The 18,040-nt window shown below is 41.7% G+C and overlaps 1 protein-coding gene across 1 annotated transcript in view; it reads left to right on the top strand.

Annotated features, from left to right (window-relative positions):
* PDZD2 (PDZ domain containing 2) overlaps window positions 1-10,650 on the top strand; it is a 52,918-nt gene extending 42,268 nt beyond the window's left edge. The window contains 6 exon segments of the mRNA XM_029083748.1: window positions 7-129; window positions 803-920; window positions 4,155-4,256; window positions 6,644-6,914; window positions 8,904-9,038; window positions 10,484-10,650. Coding sequence (XP_028939581.1) covers window positions 7-129; window positions 803-920; window positions 4,155-4,256; window positions 6,644-6,914; window positions 8,904-9,038; window positions 10,484-10,650 — 916 coding nt within the window.
* Window positions 10,651-18,040: the final 7,390 nt, after the last annotated feature.

Here is an 18,040-nt window from a genome sequence, read left to right as displayed (position 1 = left end):
TGGGATGGGAATGGGTGCCAGCAGCCCTCAGGACAGCAGCTCGGGGACGCCGGGGTCTGCCTCGGATGATGACGTGCCCCATGGCAACTCGCCGGATGGGGAGCGCTCAGAAAACAGCTGGTCCATCAGGTTGGTGTGGGCTTTGTGATTGCTGTTTCGTTTTCATCCCCACAAGCTTCTCGCAAGGCGAAGCTTCCCTGTTGCCCCAGGTCTGCCCCAAAGCATGTTTCAGCTTTGTCCCCAGCCCCCATTCCCATCAAAATCTGGGGTGCCATCCTTCATGCTCTTGATCACTCAGACCTGTCATGCTGCTGTCTGGTGGTGACTGCTCTTCAGTACAGGGTGAAATGCTTTATCCTGGCAGGGCCAGGCTCCTTATTTGTGTCCCCTCTAGCTGGTTTTGGTCAGGTTTTGACCGTGTTATGGCATAGTAGCTGCTGTAGAGGGAGGGCTGCACAGCACTGGCTGCCAGCACAGCCTGCGGTGACAAACAGGCTTGTTGTCCTGCCAGAAGCAGTCCTCAGATGTAGCTGTCTCCTTGTCTTTGTTAATGTCTCTTGCTGAACCATTGGGGAAGGAGGAGGGGCACAGAATGGGGGCTGATTTTCAGAGTTACTCCTAAGTTGTCTTCTCTGCCCCTTCCCATTCTCCCACCATACACCATTTCCCTGTTTTCAAGACTTCTGCCTGTTAATGAACTGTCATCATTTACCCTAATGCAAACTACACTGTATACCTGAAATGTATATCTACATGGTCTAGAAATAGAAAACTGTCTTTTACATTTTTCTATTCATTTTAGCTTGGATCAGTTGCTCATCTCAAGCCTGGACCAGCAAAAACTGCAATCTGTTTTGTCAGCAGTGGTACCAAAATGTGACATTGCTGCTATGCTTCCAGAAGTCAAAGCACAAGTAAAGGTGAGACCCTTTAGATAAAACTAGATTATTGGCAGTATTTTTAAGCGTTTTCTTAATGACAGGTAAAATCTCTTCCAGACAATTTCAGACCTCCTCCAGGAGTCCTGTGGTATGTTACAGTTGATAGTGGTTTTACTAACACTAGGTTTTGAATGACTGCTATAAACCCGTAATAAATTTGAATGGCTTTTGTATAAGAAAGGGTATTGTTTGTCCAGTGCAAAAGCAGTTTTAAGCCACAATAAATAGACCTATTTTAAGTAGAGAAGTATGCCTCCATTTGAGTCATTATTACAGCCGAGAAGTTCCTGGCTTTGCCAATAATTGTACATCAGAATTTAACTTTCCATCAACCATCTGGGTCAGACTGACTTTCCCCACCATGCAAGGGAACCTCTGCTCCTCTCTGTGCCTGGAAGCACCTGCCTTTTGCTAGAAGCTGCAATCACAGAAACTGAATTTATTTTGTTTAATGCTGAACTGGTGGCTTGCAAAACCAGAAAGCAGCTGCTGGAGGGTTTGTAAGAGACCTTTTTTCCTCTGTTCTGTGGAAACTGGTTATTACATTAAGATAACCTGCTTCATTATCCAGGTGTTTAAAGAAGGCCTCAAAAGTGAAATGATTGCCAGCTTATTACTTCCCTGTTTGCGGTGTTTGTGTTTTTGGCATACATCCACATCCTTTTCAAATCAGAACAGAAGTTGATAAAATAATGACAGCACTAGAGGGGAAACTGCCATCTGGTCTGCGTAACTGCTGGCTGAGCTGCATTTAGAGCATTCCTGAGTCTTATTCACAAAGGTTGCTATTTCAAATGTAACAGGACCTCACCAAAATACCCAGCTTTACCTCCTTCCAGGGTTAGCGTAGCTAAAGCTTGCAAGTCCCAAGAGCTTGGTCAGCCACGAGGGTTTGGTGGGTTTACTGATAAAATTAGGATTGGATTGTACTTCTGTCTGAAGGTAATTAAGTGTTCTTTCAAGTATTTTGCATGAGGTCTTGGAGAGATTATTTATTTATGCCACTTTTCAAAGCCTGAGAACTCAAATATTTATAAAGATGAATGCTTTTTGGAATGCTCTCCTTGTCTGCATAGTTCTTATCCATATTTAAGCCCTGTGTGGCACGTAAACTGGAAAATTTTATGCTAGTCAAATGCTGGGTTTAAATGTACAATAGGACAGTTCTTTGTAGTTCTGCAATTCTGAAACATGAGGTGGACTGCTTGATTCAGACTGAGAGCTTGCCTGGGAAGAGTTTGTCATCATCTTTTGCTCCGAATAGTACGGAATTTACTACTAGCACTTAATAAGTGCTACTAATATATAAAAAAAAAAAAAGTATATGGGCATTTTATTGTTTAAATCTCTATGTCTGATGATCTTTGGCTAACAGGCTAAACAGAGGTGATCTCTGGAGGCCTTGTGTGTCCACTGTGTAGCCAAGTAAAGCAGTAAGCATCCATAGACAGGTACACGTGCTGGCTGAGTACAGTATTGAGAGCTGGGGAGAGAGGAAATGCACAGCCTCAGCAATGGGAAGCCAGGATTCAGACTGTGTTGCTGACTGGCCCAGGACATGTAGTCCTCACACAACGCTCTTAACATCTGAGCCTCTGATACTTTTTTCCTTCCCCACTGTAAGCAAATTAAGTTGTGGAAGGAAAGGTTGGAAATAACTTGACCTCTTGAATAAGAAGGGCTGCTTTAGTACTTAATGGTCAAAGATACATGTGTTTTCATTACCCTCACTGCACTTTGAGAGGGGCTAACCTAGATACTTAATTGATTTTTATTATTTCTAGCCTAACATAAAGCTGTTCTCACTTGAGTACAGATGAGAAGGGTCTTAACATCCCCAAAAGACTGTGAACTAAGGTCTTCAGCCCTGACTATTTCTCTCTCCTCAAGCGCTGATGGATCAGTGAAGTGGAGCAGGGTGGCACTGGTTTCTGACATTGACTCTGTGCATTGAAGGGATGCCTCTAATGCAGAAAATCTTCCAGAGCTGCTATTTGGCAAAAAAACCACGCAGTAAGAGCAAGAATTTGCCTGTTTCACCAAAAAGCAATAATAATTTGTGATTCCCTTTGCCTTTTAAAACAAAATTAAAAGGCAAACATTGAGTTAAAATTTTGAGTTTATTGAACTATATAATTCAATGCTAAATAGATTAAGACATTGGTTTCTAATGATGTGCTATTAATTTTAGTGTTGGCAGTTTCTGGAAATGATTGAAGTTGGATCGGATCCTGGGGAAAAGCTGAGAGATCTGCTTTTTACTCCCCACTTCTGATGCTCTGCCCCACAGACGGTTACTATCCCCTCACTTCACCAAATGCCTGTTTACAGTCCCTCTTATACCACACAATGTGGTCTCTGTAACAGCATCTGGTTTTGTCCTAATAAGTGTTCAGAAGACAGCACCAGACTTGCTGGACAGGACTGCTTCTCTGTCATGGCAAATTCTGTATTTTGGCTGGAGGCCCTCACTTCGAAGAAATCAGCTTTACACCTTTATTCTGGTCTGCAGCCAAGTTCAGCTCTTGTGTAGACCTGTGCCAGTCCCTTTCCTGTGCTAGATGCTCCCATTTCCACAACAACACAACTTAGTCCCATTTGGATCACTAACAGGCTACTTGATTTTCATCTCCCAAATGAAACCATTTTTCCTGATGTCCCATTTAACTTTCCAAGGCTTCCATTTGTAGCCACTGCCCCTTGCAGGATTGTCCAGCACTGCTGAGAAGAGGTTAATGCAGCTACCCTGCTTTACATCTTTGTAACTGCCATTCAAGGGGAAGGAGAATTGGGATAACAAAAGTGTTAGTAATTCCCTGGAGAGTACAGTGCCTGGTCCAGAAAGGTGTATGGGAACTATGGGATTTTGACTGCAAAATGTTAAGCAACACAAAGTTGATTACAGCCTGTGAAAATTAGGCTGCTGAAGGTTTAATACCCTTCCACTATCCTAATTTTGACTTTGCTTTCTAGCCTTGAACTGACTGAGAAACCTTTGTTGTCACCTGAGTTCTCCTGTATAGCTGCTGCTCATCAGTAGCTTGAACAGAAATGCATTTGATGTCTCATTTTCAATTTCTTGAGTTGCTTTTTTTTCACCTGCTATAATCTGAGGGTACTGGGAATTTGACACTTGTGTGGGAACTTGATCTTGATCTTTGGTTTTGTTTTTCTTCTACTTCCCCTTCCCCTCTACCTCCATTTTTCTTCTAGAGCAAAGAAGACACATACTTTGTAGTCTTGCACAAAGAAGAAGGAGCCGGCCTGGGATTTAGTGTTGCTGGAGGAATAGATCTGGAACAGAAATCAGTCACAGTAAGTGATGGCTGCAAGTCATATTTTTGCAAAGCTCACTTTAAAACAGGCCAGTGATTAGATCAAGTGCTCATTTATCAAGACTCACTGCAAGTCATTCACAGTCATAAAACAGTGTCTCTCAGAGGTAGCTGCATACCATCTGCTACTGAATTCACAGGGTGTCTGGGGAGCATGATTTTTGTCATTGGAGATAGATGCCGGTTATGTTTTCAGTCTGTTACTGAATGAGATCATCTAGATCTAAATCCTATGCATGCAACTAAAATTCTGCATGCAGCTGCAGTGCATGCAACCTTTTAGGGGAGATTTTCATTCCCAGCCCTTGAAAGTAAAGTGTGCAGCAGAGTTTTTGAAGGATTTTGCAACTCTTGAGAATGATTGTTTAAGACCTTGGCAGACATTCTGGATTTCATGTCACAAATTTGATTTGGTGTTACTAAGACTTGTGGGTGGTCAGTAAATGACAGTTTTGTTTGTTGGGTTTTTTTAAAAGAAGTCTTACACAGCATTCTGAACCAAAGATATTATGTGCCATTAAGTGATGTTGGTGTGTAAAATGTGATACCAAGCAACTTACATACTGCTGAAAAGCAGATCAGTGAGACAGAAAAGTCCAAGACAACCAGTGTCTTGTATGACAGTTTCTTTACACAAGATAGGCATTTATATTCTGCCCTGAGAGAGATCCATTAAATGCTGAGATTAGAGGGCTCTGTTTGTGAGTCTTTGGGACCTGTGGCAGCCTGTGGAGGAATCTTCTGGTTTTTGCTCTTAGACAAGACCAATATAAGTAAATATATTTTACATTAAGCAGTCATTGATTTAAAACATGGTCACAGTCTAACGAACAAACTCTGCTTCTCTTGCTGCAAAGATTTTACTCCTTATCTCTGACCCAAACACTCAGTGTCAGCTGTGAGCAAAGGGAACGCTTGTGTCCCACCCCAGAGACTTCCTCACCTAGAGACTGAGACACTACCTAAAAATATGATCTTGAGCTCTCTCAAGATGAGTAGCTAATGAAGTCTTCCTTGTGAAGCCATGAGACCAAAGAGCATCAGCTCTTGCTCTTTCCGGATCCACTTTGTTCAGTGCATATAAAGCATATTTCTCAGGTAGGTTACATTTTAACGTCCTTGACCTACTGGGATTCTGGGTCCCAGCTGGATTTAGGGTTGGCATTGGTTGCGGAGCTGCTTAGATAGGCTGTTCTGTCCACACTTAGGTTCAGAAATAGAAATGCCTAGTGAGCTTCAAGGTACTGAGATGTTGAGCATGTGAGGGGAGGCAGCAGATGTTTTGGACATGACCCCTGTATTCCACTTACCTCTTGGCATTTGTGTGTCTACATCTGTCACTGAGGCTGTTATGCAGCTTTGAATGACTGTTTAGACTGGCTGGAAATTTATCTCCTTGAATATATAGGATTGTGGCAGGTGCCCATCTCAGCACAGCCCTGCAGTGAGAGGGAACAGAGGCCAACAGGCTTCGGATTCCTTGCTGTTGGAGAAATTCCTAGAGAAAATGCTCTGCAGAATTGTGTCCACAGATTTGTTGCCTGGAACCTCTGCCCAGCAGACCTAGAACTTTGTGCATGGGAAACCATATTCTGACTGCTAGAATTACAGTGCCCGATAGGCAAGTCTATAAAAGACTCAAGAGCTGGTATTTAGTCAGTTCCTTTCTGTAAATGGCACACTTCTGTGTCTCAGCTGCACTTGCTTGAGTTTTCTCCAGGTTAAATCCACTCTGAATATAGTGGGTTTTTATCTAGAAAAACATGCATTTCAAGCTATTAAATAATCTCTTTGCATCTATTTGCATGATATTTGATCAGCCAAATTGAGGTGGACAATTAAATACTTGTACAGCTGCAGTAAATCAGAGCTTTTCTGTGCACAGATGCTGTGCACTGCTTAGAAGTGTGCATCTGAAAACAGCACAGGATGCATGTCCCAGACAGTAGGAATTTGGGAAGTGGGTGTCACACACCACAGTGTTGTTCTTGGTGTTTGCTGTAACATGGATGTGTATTTAACCTCTGCGTCACTTGGAAGTGTGTTAAGCAAAGACCTTTGAGAAGTTCAATGAAAGCATAAATGATTTGTGATATTACATCCTCTAGCTGGTTTTGGTTGCCTTTGGCTTAGAAATGACCATGCAATAATAGCATCTTTTCCTCTGCTTTCTCCTCCATCCCTAACTGCGTTTCTTGTCCAGTCACTTAGGCCTTTGTGTTTGAGGGTGTTGGCTGGAGCAGATGTTGTGTGCTGGATATCCAGGCAGTGGGCATGTTGGTAGGGACTCTGGGTTCACTGTGGCCTGTAGAGGACTATGTGTGGTCATGAGGTTAAAGCATCCTTAAGTTAAAATCTTTCTTGTAGGTCCACCGAGTGTTTTCAAAGGGAGTGGCATCTCAAGAAGGGACTATTCACCGAGGAGACCTTGTTCTGTCAATCAATGGCAAGTCTCTTTCGAGCTCAGTCCATGGGGATGTCCTGAATGCTCTTCATCAGGCAAGACTATACAAATATGCGGTCATTGTCATCCAGAAGGAAAAAGACAAAGCAAACAATTCCTCCAGACTTCAGATACCAGCTACTGGCAGAAAATGTGTGGGGTCTGGAAAAGATGTTTCCATGGAAATAGGAACAGGTATGATCTTTGTCCAAGAACAGTTGGAAGAATTCCCTTGCAGAACAGTCTGAAGGGAAAAATGTCCATGTGTTTCAGATTAAAAGCGTCTGTGCCTTATGTGATTGAAGGGAGCAAATTAAATTACCTTTAAATTTTATTTGTTCTCTTTGGAGCCTAAATGCTTAAGCACAGTTTGGGATTTTTATTTTTTTTTTAAATATCATAACTAGGCAGAAACTTAGAAGGACATTTAGGGCCTAATCCAATTTCTACTAAAGTTAGTGATTCCACATACTCTTCCAATCCAGGATAAACTCCTTTTAAGTAATAACAGTAGTCAGTGGAAGAAAGTAAACAACAAGAAAAAAAACAACTTCAAAGAAAACCCCAAGCCCTGCAGTTTGTTATGGATAGGGACTGAATTTGCTCTTTGCAATAGCAGATTTCATACTGTTTCTACTAGAAACATAGAAAAAATTAATTTGGTACTACAGTAAATGGAGCTAAGCCAAATCCAAGTCAGCCATCCCATAGGAAACTAGGGATAAATGGTTTTAAGTGAAAATGTATCAGTGGAATGCTAAGTTCCTGTTTGGGAACAAGACAGCATTTCAATGTGAAGGCTGCACTCAGGGTATTACAAACAGATCTCTCAGGTTTTTTTGTAGAATTAAGACACAAAACCCTTCTATACTTGTCTGTATGCTGCTGCTTCAGGAGCAGGGGATGACCTTCTTCAGTCCTGCCCTGCTGCAGTGTCCCTGGGAGAGAGTAGACAGTGGTTATAGCTTATTGCTGAGAGATTTGGTGATGTGGATATGGCTTCCCTACCCTGCAGGGAAGTATCAGGCACTTAGTTCAGACCACCCCAAAACCAGGACATGCAGCTGCCACTCACCCGTTTTTAACCTGTTGGCTGTAGTCATTACCAATGTGTATGGTTTTTTTCTGTAGCAATTTTTATTGCTTTATGTTTTCACTGGCTTTTATAGTATGGCTTTGTAAAACAGCTTAAAAGAAATGGAAGCATTCTGTAAATGAAAGGATCAGTCTTTCTGGAATTGCTTCCATGGATATAATATATGTGGTTACTTCAGAATTCCTTTCTACCCTAAACTCGCTGCATCCTGCAAACTGACAGATGCAGAATATTTGCTGGGTGCAGGCACTAGGGGGCAACATTATTTCATAAACAAAAGTACTGGGTTATTAAAAATGTATTTCCATCCTGAAGGCAAAGCACATCTTTAAATGCTTTAGATAACATTTAAAGTTGTTTGTGATAATGGTAGCAGTAATTTGTGATAAAGCAGACTGCATAATTTTTACATTCACGCAGGGCAAAGAGGAGGCTCTTTTCGAAAATTGTAATTTATTTCCTCGTAAGCAAAATCATATTTTATGTCAGCTACAGCAATATTGCATTGTAAAAATACCTGATATGTAGGAGGCAGGGTGCACCTACAGGTAATTATGATTATTTCCATAGATAGGACATCAGAAACAATTATTCACACTTGTGAGTGGTTACATACTTTTCCTTAAGAGGATGGAACATGTTTGTTTAATGTAATGTTTCATTCATTACTGTTATTTGGAAAGATATGGCTTATTGAATAAGCAAGTGGGAACAAATGAAAGAAAAAGCAATGCTCTCCATTCAGTATTTTTGTAATTTTTCAGTTACTTTGTGGATGTTTGGAAGCTTTGCTAAGTTTGCTAAGCTTTAATTTTGGGGTGGGGGGAAAAAAAAAAAGCCTTGGCAGTTTTTTGTTGAGCATGCAAAATGAAAATGTCTCTGTGCATAAATGCATTTTGTACTATCTCCCCTTCACAGCTACAATAATTCACATTCACTTCTGAGAAACTGGGTGTCAGCATTTTCTAGTCTGTGTATGAGCTGAACTCTGAATTGCTTTGTCATTGCAGCAAAAACAAAAACAACCAAACACAACTTGTAATTTACTGTTAACTGCGTAACAAGATGCTGTGTATATTCTGTCACAGATCCAAACCTGGATATGAATGATGTCATCTGCGTGGAATTATTGAAAACCTCTGCTGGCTTGGGATTCAGTCTTGATGGTGGAAAAGCTTCCATTGCTGGAGATAGGCCCTTGCTTGTAAAAAGAATATTTAAAGGTACTACAGGCATGCAAATACAGTGGATATTATCTCAGTTTTCCTTTTGTGCATTGTACAGACATTTTAATTCTTGGACTCAATGTTGTTTTGAAGCAAGGGTGTTTTTTGTGGCCCTCGTTTATTACCACTTACTAGGCAAAGTGGTCATTTAAAAAAAAACAAAACAAAAAACAACAACACTCCTGGGAATGGCTAGGGATTGCATCTGCTAGTAAATATTTGTGGAGCAATCTAATTTAATAAAGTAATTAATTCCTTCCTGGGCTTGTCTACTACTCTAGACATTAAACTACAGCAGCAATATTGTATACAATGGTTTGAGAAGTTCATGCTGTATCTGATTCTCTTCTCTAAGAGAAGCACCATGCAGATAATCAGTGTGGTTCCAAAGCATCATCCTGCCTTATACCCAATTAGTAGTTTTACCTTTTTTTTTTTGTCTTTATTATTTTTTTTGTTAGATATCAGTATTAGCTTTTGCCAAGAACATGTGGTGTTCATATTCAAAAACTGCCACTCTTGGGTGCTTGTTTGTCAGCAGGTAGTTAAACTTTTATGAACCATGTGTAGAAAGGAGACCAATCCCAGAACTATGTTGTGATTGTTGTATGTCTTGGCCTGGGATTCAGTTTAATTAAAAATACAGCACTTTCTAAAGAAGACAAACCTCAATGAAGCTGCATGTACGCAGCATTTTCAAAGCATTTCATTACTTTTCAGTGGTATATTCTCTCATTGAGGCAAAAAATCAAACTGATATTTTCTGAATTGCTTATCAATTTCTCTGTGTGTGTTTGTTTTCCCCTCTTTAAAAAGTGATTCTGAGGGTGAAGGGCATGCTTAATTTTTGAGCCCATTAATTTATATCCTTAGGTGCAGTCCTTTTCCCTTCCACTCCTTGTGATGATTGATGTTGTAAATTAAATTATCATTACAGAAAATGTATTTTCATCAGCAGTGAAGGGTGTGCCCCTCCCTAGGAGCTGTTTCTGTGTCTGGTGTGTTTGTCCTAAGTTTGCTAACCATGTTTTATTCGTTCATCCCAGTTATCCAAGTTTTACATTCTACTGCATTACCTGCTTATTATCATGTTAAAATTCTGTTTGAGAAAACACATCCATGCCACATACAACCTGTATTTTTACTGTATCAGGCAGGTTTAATTACAGCTCCAGAGATAACCCACAGCAGATTTCATGCACTCATGCTGCTTCTTTCAAAAACAGACTTTTTTTTCTGAGAACAAGGATTTATCTTGGTTAAAATAGCATTTTCTGTGTGATGCAGCGTGGGGAAGATTGCTAGAGCTGAGCTGAACATAAGTGACTTGTACTGAAATTGCCACTGTTAGAAAAATGGTTTATTTGCTGTGGAAAACAAATCTTTGTGGGTTTACTTTTTTTTTTTTTTTAACACTGACTGTTTTCCCCTTCTGCTCCTAGGTGGTGCTGCAGAGCAATCTGGAAACATAGAAACTGGAGATGAAATTCTTGCTGTTAGTGGAAAATCATTACTTGGCCTCATGCATTACGATGCCTGGAACATTATTAAGTCTGTGCCAGAGGGCCCTGTTCAGTTACTAATCAGAAAACACAGAACTTCTGTATGATGGAAGTACTACATCTCATCACACTTGCTAAGACAAAACATTTAAAACTGGCTAGAAGCTGTCTTTGTTTCTAAAGCCACACAGAAGTGTCTTAATGCTCTACAAAGAGGTGCTAAGAGCCTTGGAGAACCACTCAGCAAGCGTATGATGAGCATCATAAAATCTCACCTAATTATTGAGGATGAAGGAAGCCAAATGTCAGAGACATTTTTTTATTATATGGTAATTTTAATGGAACTTCAAGACCTCTCCTGGGTTTGATTTAAAGTATTTTGACTGAGATAAATAACATTGTGCCTGTTGCTGATATTTTTAGTATCTGCAGAGTGTTGGGAGTATATCTTGTTGGTTGCCATCCTGTTGATAAGGATGGATATTTAGACTGTACTATATCACTTAGCTGTAATAAGACTTCAGGACACTTACTTAGGGTCTGGTCCTTTTTTTTGTTGTAATAAGAGAATGTCTGGAACAATCTCACTTTATTCTTCTAAGTGCAGTTTTGCTAAAAATACATCACAAAAAAGTATAATTTTGCACAACTTTTATGCCTAAAACATGAGCAATTTATTGCAAAGCTGAAAAATCCTCTTAAAACTGATGAACTAACTCAGCAGCCCCCACAACTGAATCTGCTCTTGGATGCAACTCGTATCTGAAAGCACTTGGCATTAATGCAGTAGCATAATAGGTGATTGTCCACCAGGGTGTAGTCTGAGTTGTTAGTTGTGATTACAAATGACAGCGATAAAAATTGGGGTCTCAATTTTTCAAATTTAGGCTTCTAATGTTAGGCACATTTAAAATATATATATATTTTAAAGGGGGATAATTTCAAGTGCTGAGCACTTGCAGATCCCACAGACCTCAACGATCACTAAGTACATCTGAAAGCCAGGCTGCTTTTATTTGATTGCAAGAGGTTTAAGGCTGCCTGACTTGAAACACTCAAGCTGGAAAACAGTGGTCTAAAGATGGGGATTAGTCTAAATATGGGGATTATATGGGGGTTGGACTAGGTGATCTCTAGAGGTCCCTTCTAACCCCTACCATTTTGTGTTTCTGTGAACAGATTAAATCTGAGCTGGCCACGTTTATGGTGGCTTTTAATTGCTCTTTTTTTTTGTTTTCTCCTGTCCAGTATTTATTTTCGCTTGTGTGAGAGTGGGTGAGGATGTGTGTGGAAGATAAAAGTGCGCCTGGCTGCGTCAAGAATAAGCTGATGCTGAGGGCTCTGGATGATGAAACTGAAAACTCTTTGTGTAGATGGGAGAGACCATGGTCTTATATACAGCAAAACTGAAAGGGTTGCAATACCATGGGCACTTCCTCTGGATTTTCACACCTCTACTCACAGTAGAGGTATCAGTAGTGGGGCATGCTGCTGAGCGTTCTGCTGTGCTGGGAGAAGAGTGTATGGCTGCAAGAGATTACTCTTGTTATTTTTCTTCCTACATTGGGGATAGCTAAACAACATAAAAGAGATACTAGAGGAAATGGGCCAGCATCCTTATCAGCTGAGAACAAGTTGTTTCTTCCAGAGTGCTCAGGTTGTTTGTCACCTTAGGCTGGAGACTGCTCACAGCCAGCGTGCCCAGGGTGAAGAGCGCTCAGCCTGGAGCCAGTCCAAATCTGAAGTGCTGCCTACGTTTATAGTGAGCCAAGACACTGCGTAGCTGTTACAAAAAGGTCTGGGCTTGTCACTTGGCCCTACCCCAAGATTATACTATAGTTTGGTTTATTTACATTTATTCAACAGTGCTTGGAGCAGTTGCTTCCAGGTTAGTGGAACACTCACTTTGGTTCCTTTCTGTGACAGCTTCGCTAGACAGCATCTTATGATGTGCAGAGGAAAATTCAGTTCTGCGAGGCAATTCGAGACCAGACAAGCAGAAAAGTGGTGCAATGTTTGCCTAAAATTGAATAGATTTAATTCTTTTTCAGTGACGTATTAGCATGTGAATCCAGGGAGAGATGTAGCTTTTGGTTCCAGGAAAGGCAATACTGTACGTAGTCCTACAGCTGCTTTGCCTGCAGGATTTCTCTTGAAACTGATTCAGGTTCAGTGCTGTGAAATGACTGTGGAGTTGGGTCTCCTGTGACCCCAAAGCTCAGCAGCTCTGTGAGGACCAGTCCTTGCCTCTGGTCACCTCCATAGTGGGAGAAGCTTCAGGAGGATGCAGCACTTGGGGTTAGAGGACCACACTGAGGTTACAGGCCTGTGCTGGGATAAAAGAGGTTACCCCTGCGTATTTGCTGACAACCAGGGAGAAGACATTTGGCAATGGCAATTAAATGGCGAGGCCTTGTTCAGGAATGACCAAAATCAGATTGTAATAGCGTGTATAATAGATACATAAAATGCATGTGGAATTTAATGCAGCATAGTGAATACCTACCTGTATACGTATAATACGTACAAGTGCAGTACTGAGTTTTTGATACTTTAATGTGGTAAATCACAACTGTGTTTTAGGAAATGGCTTTTTTTTTTTTTCAGTCCACAGTTTAAGATTTTGGAAGTTCCAGTGAAGGGAGGTGTATGTCTCTCTCACTTATAAGCCGGTGTGAGCTCAAAGGTAAAGTCTTTTTGTAAATTAAACTTAATTTGAGGTGTCTTAAGATGATATGTGGTGAATATTTTCAGACGCTTATTTGCAGGTACTGTTCATTGTGAGTGATTTAGAAGGCTTTCATTTTTCGATAATTGAATACTGTTCAGTATTTTGTTTTACATGCACGTAGATATGTGTTGGCTGAGTAACAGCAAAGAGAGATGGGGATTTTTGTGTGTGATTCAGTAGTGGCTATAATTTAAAAGATAGGTTTAATGTTTTAAGTCTAATAGTTACTATGGGTAGAATGATAAACTTCTCTACTAACATTACAGCTAGAAAAAGAATAGTATTTAACCCTGATTGGTTTTGTTCCTGAATTTTTTTTTTTTTTTTGGTGAAAGAACAGGAAACATCTTCAGTGATGCTACTGATGTTGATATGATTACAGTAGCATTTCCTGACGTCTCTATTGGGGTGACATTCTCCATAAAAGCCCCAGGATTTATGCAATATGGGTCTGCTTTATTACAAATAGGATGAATAGACCAAACAGATGTAGCGAACCTTTGGTTACGCACCTGGCAAAGTAAATGTTATTTTTCTTAGAGCCTGGTTGCACCCAAATGACAGAGGGCATTGCGTTAGCTCATCAGTATTCAGTAGGTTCACGAGCATTTTTGGCCTTGCTGTTTGCATATCAGTCCCCATGGTGATTCTTTGCCATGCTGGAGGGTTGTCCAAGTTCTAGGAGAGAGGTGACACTCCAGAGACTCACAGCTGCAGCTGGGAAGACCAAAAAATTAGGATGAAATTATGGACTTGGTCCACAACTCTTCACCAGGGACGTGAAGGCGTTCCAGATAAGGTGAATTTGCTCCTAGACGGAGGAGGCCTGGTGGAGGACTTTGCCGCTTCTAGGCCTGGGGCAGCTCAGGGTGCACGTCCTGGATGTGAGAGTGGGCTCTGGTGCGATACTGCCATTGCATGTTTTGCAGCCTTTTGTACCTGGAATTTCTTTCCAGCTTCTATGGGGATTGCATCTGTATTAAAAACTGTGAGATTAGGCCTAAATTAGAGAGGGAGCAACAGCTGATCATTTTCTTGCTTTAAAAAAAAAAAAAAAAAAGAAAAAAAAAGGGCAGATAAGTATTAATAAACTGTTGAGTGAATCATATTTTCTAATGACCCTCACTTAAAATTAGACCTAGTTAATGTTCTGCAGTGGTTCTTGTCAAAATCTGAAGGGCCTATTCCCAGATGGGAATGTTTACCTGCTTCTATATTTAGGGTATATAAATGTATACGTGGAAATACTGATGAGGCGTAGACTAGATCATGTGAGAAATTGGGATCCCACTCTAGGTAGGTTTTGTGTGTTAGGCTAATACACTTATTGTATGATATTGTATATTTACACTTTTATTTATATAAATAAAACTTCTTTTAATGAAAACTGTTTTAATATGCCTTGTATATTATAAAAAAGTGAGTGCAATAACATGAAATAGATTGTACATTTTTCAATTTGCTGTCTCTGTTATGTAAATCTGTATCGCCATAAACTGTTGTTTCGGTTTTTTAGTGATTTTGAAAATAAATGGTATCCTTAGTACTCCTCTAAATATTCATTTCTGTTACACTGAAGTCTCTCTGGTCCACAGTTGGAATTGGCATCACAGGGAAAAAGTTGTCCTGGAGACCATAGTTGGAGATGAAGTGTGAACGCTGTCCAGATGTGTGTCTAAGCTGTTAAATACCCTCTAAGCTGTTAAATATCTCATCTAGTAAAACACCACTCTCTTAAGAACTGTCATTCAATGTGAAGGGAATTAATGCATTTAAGAAGCATTAGAAGGTGTTTTATAGGACCTGCTTTGGTATCTTGGAAGATGTGCTTTGGTTTTTTTGCTGCCGCTTTGCAGGAAAATGCTGGTGGCACAGGTGAAATGTAGAGTCTTCATCAAGAGCAGCAGTCTCTGGAGTGCATCACCTGTAAACTGTACCTCCTGCCCAGCACCTGGACTATAAGGGAATGGGTTGTATATGTAGGGAATATGTATATACAGCTAGTCCTAGACTGGTATGTGTTGTTTTCCACCTACCCCGGGGATAAACTCCCCTCCAAAACCCCAGTGAGCTGGTAGCGTGGGCTGGGCTGGAGGTAACCTCTCTGTGGGTGGAGTAGAGCTGCAGTGGGAGGTGAACACCACAACCTCCAAACTGGGAAAGTTTTCATCGAGTGGTCCATCTTTTTACGCATACAGCCGGCTTCACCATCACTGCACAGCAGCTCAGAGCAAGCCTGTGCCCCAGGAAGATGTGTCAGCTCAAAAAAGCACAGCATGGACACCCTCCCCTCAACTGCTCTGACATGGGGAATGCCAGAGGCTCCCAAAATCCCATGCTGCCTGGCTGTACACAGACAGGTCAGCTAGTCACTGCGGGTTAGGCTGGCTGGAGGAAGGAGCTTGAGTGAAGTGTTTATAACCACATGGCAAGCCTGCGTGCATCGCTCCGTGTTTGAGTGCTGGGTTGGGCGCTTGCAGCAGCAGCGTGGCTGGAAACTCCCACCCAGCTCATGCCACAGCACAGTCCTGCTCTCTCCTCAGTGCTTGCGTGGTTCTCGCCTGCATCTATCCTGTCCATGCCTTACAAACCTCATTGTTTCCTCCAGTGTGTGGTGCTGCACAGAAGGGCCAGGTGGGATTCTCTGCGAGGAAAACGTTTGCTTTCCTGTGCTGGTGGCGCAGATGGCATTTCTCTTGTCCCCAGGCTTGTGCCCCAAAAGCCTCTGTGTTTGCTTTCGGTTTCCTTCTCTGAGTGCCACACCATGAACTTGCGAGCAAGAGAGTCACGTGAGGAGGAAAAAGCCCCGGCTCTTCTGCTGAATCACCCTTCAGGGAAGGCTGGTGCATCGGGTTCCCGGCCTGCACCACAGGCAGTGGGGCCTTTTCCTGGGCTAGAGGGGAAAAAGGAGGAGCTTTGTGGTATCCCGGTCCCCCTTTTGCATTGGGACCCCTTTTCCCCACGTCCTTCTCCCTTGCAAACGGCCATGATGTGGAACTCTACAGAGCTCGTGTTGTTGCACGGATGAGATTGTACAAGATGTAGCTTGGGAAGGGGATGGATGGGGGTGTGGGGTGGCACACATGGCCACCTTGACCTCTGTCCCTGGCTGGAGCCCGGCTTCTTCCTCAGGGCTGTATAGAGGAAAGGAAAAAGACATTTTCAGCCAGTAAGATCTTCTCTGCTTCCCCCTCTTCCCTGCTGTCCTCAGTGCTGGGCTAGCCCAGCCCCTCTACCCTCTTTCAGTGAATCCCTTGTATCCATCCTCCTGTCTGTTCTTCTACTTTCTCCTAACATGTGTTGTGAGCTGGGGTCAGCAGGGCTCAAGCCTCAGAGCAGCCTGGCTCTTGTAAGATCACTCTTGAACATCTTTTATTAAAGTCTTAATTGCCCTAGACAGTGCCTAAGTAAAGAGGAATGCAAAAGAGAGAAGGCACAATGGACTGAATCCATAAATGGATTAGTACATGTGACTTCCACTAAGACATGTTGAAGTGGTAGAAAATTACATTTAAGTTTTACTTAACTCAGTTGGTTTTTGAGGTTCAGGCTTTTTCTGAAGGCCTTGAGGCACAAAAGGCAAGAGAAGTTTGAAGTTGTGCTGAGATCTAAATGAGGTAAGTAGAGGAACCTACATTGTTGTTTGCAATTAGGTTTATCAGTCTACCTGAAAAGTTACAGTTTATTTCTCATTTTTACATCTTTGCCATTCTCCCGTTCTCTGTTAGCATCACTCAACACAGCTTTTGTCCAAACAGGGTTCAAGTGTCTGTGGCATGGCTGTTCATGGCTCCAGTATCTCACCTATATTTCCTGGAATGTGTCACAATTGCCACTTTATCGCATTTGACTGAAGGCTGATGATTGCTGTTTCTGTCTCCATGCAAGGGTGGTGTGAAAGAGAGTCGCTGGGATGGGGGAGATTCCCCATGGTCCTCTCCAGAGCCAGTGGCTGGGCAGGAGCAGGGCTGGGAGATTAAAATTTTTGGTCCAGCAGTTTAGTCTTTTTTTTTTTTTTCCCCTTTCCCGTGCAATATTGGGTCATATAAGTGCTCTCACAGCACCTGCACGATTGGTCTAGCAACTTCATATCAATGAGTGTCTGGAAAGCAAGTGATGCTGCCTTATCTAGGGTTGATTCCTGCCCTTTCTGGTAAAGGAGATGGGGTCATTTCTCCTTGTCAAGGAGTGCGGCTGAAACCGAACTGACATCACTGTCCCTTTTCAGACTTTGCCTTTACAGAAAAAGCCCACCATGTCTTCCTCTTTCCATGTATTCGTGTTCCTCAAAGCACTTGGCTCAGCTAAAAGACTTCACCAATTAATGATGATTTAAATAATTTATAAAACCTTTTTCCTTTTAAAAATATCCCTCTCATTAAATAATCCTAAGAAAGAACATTTGATGCAAATAAACATCCTTCCCTACAATAAGGAGTTGCACTACCATCCCAGTGTGTAAAGATGTGACTAGAAGGATGTTTTCCAGCAGAGTATTTTCTGGAGTTAGGCAATGCGCAAACCAGAACCGTTTTGCCTTTCCATTGATAGTCCTGTATGCGCTGGCATCACCTCACTGTGTAGCTGAATCAGTCTGATACCATCGTGCTAAGCAAACAAGTTACCTGAAGCTGTAGTTCTTTGGATTTTTCCCTATCTAGCGAAGCCAGTTCCTTGACATGCTGCCGATATCATGGTGGCCCTGGGGAAAGCCCAGCTTCTGTCATCAAATATGACCTCTCTAATTCCTGATCCTGGGCAGGAGG

This window comes from Antrostomus carolinensis, unplaced genomic scaffold (assembly GCF_000700745.2).
Source record: "Antrostomus carolinensis isolate BGI_N321 unplaced genomic scaffold, ASM70074v2 scaffold2942, whole genome shotgun sequence".
NCBI classification, from domain to species: domain Eukaryota; kingdom Metazoa; phylum Chordata; class Aves; order Caprimulgiformes; family Caprimulgidae; genus Antrostomus; species Antrostomus carolinensis.
This window is presented reverse-complemented; position numbering and strand designations above follow the sequence as displayed.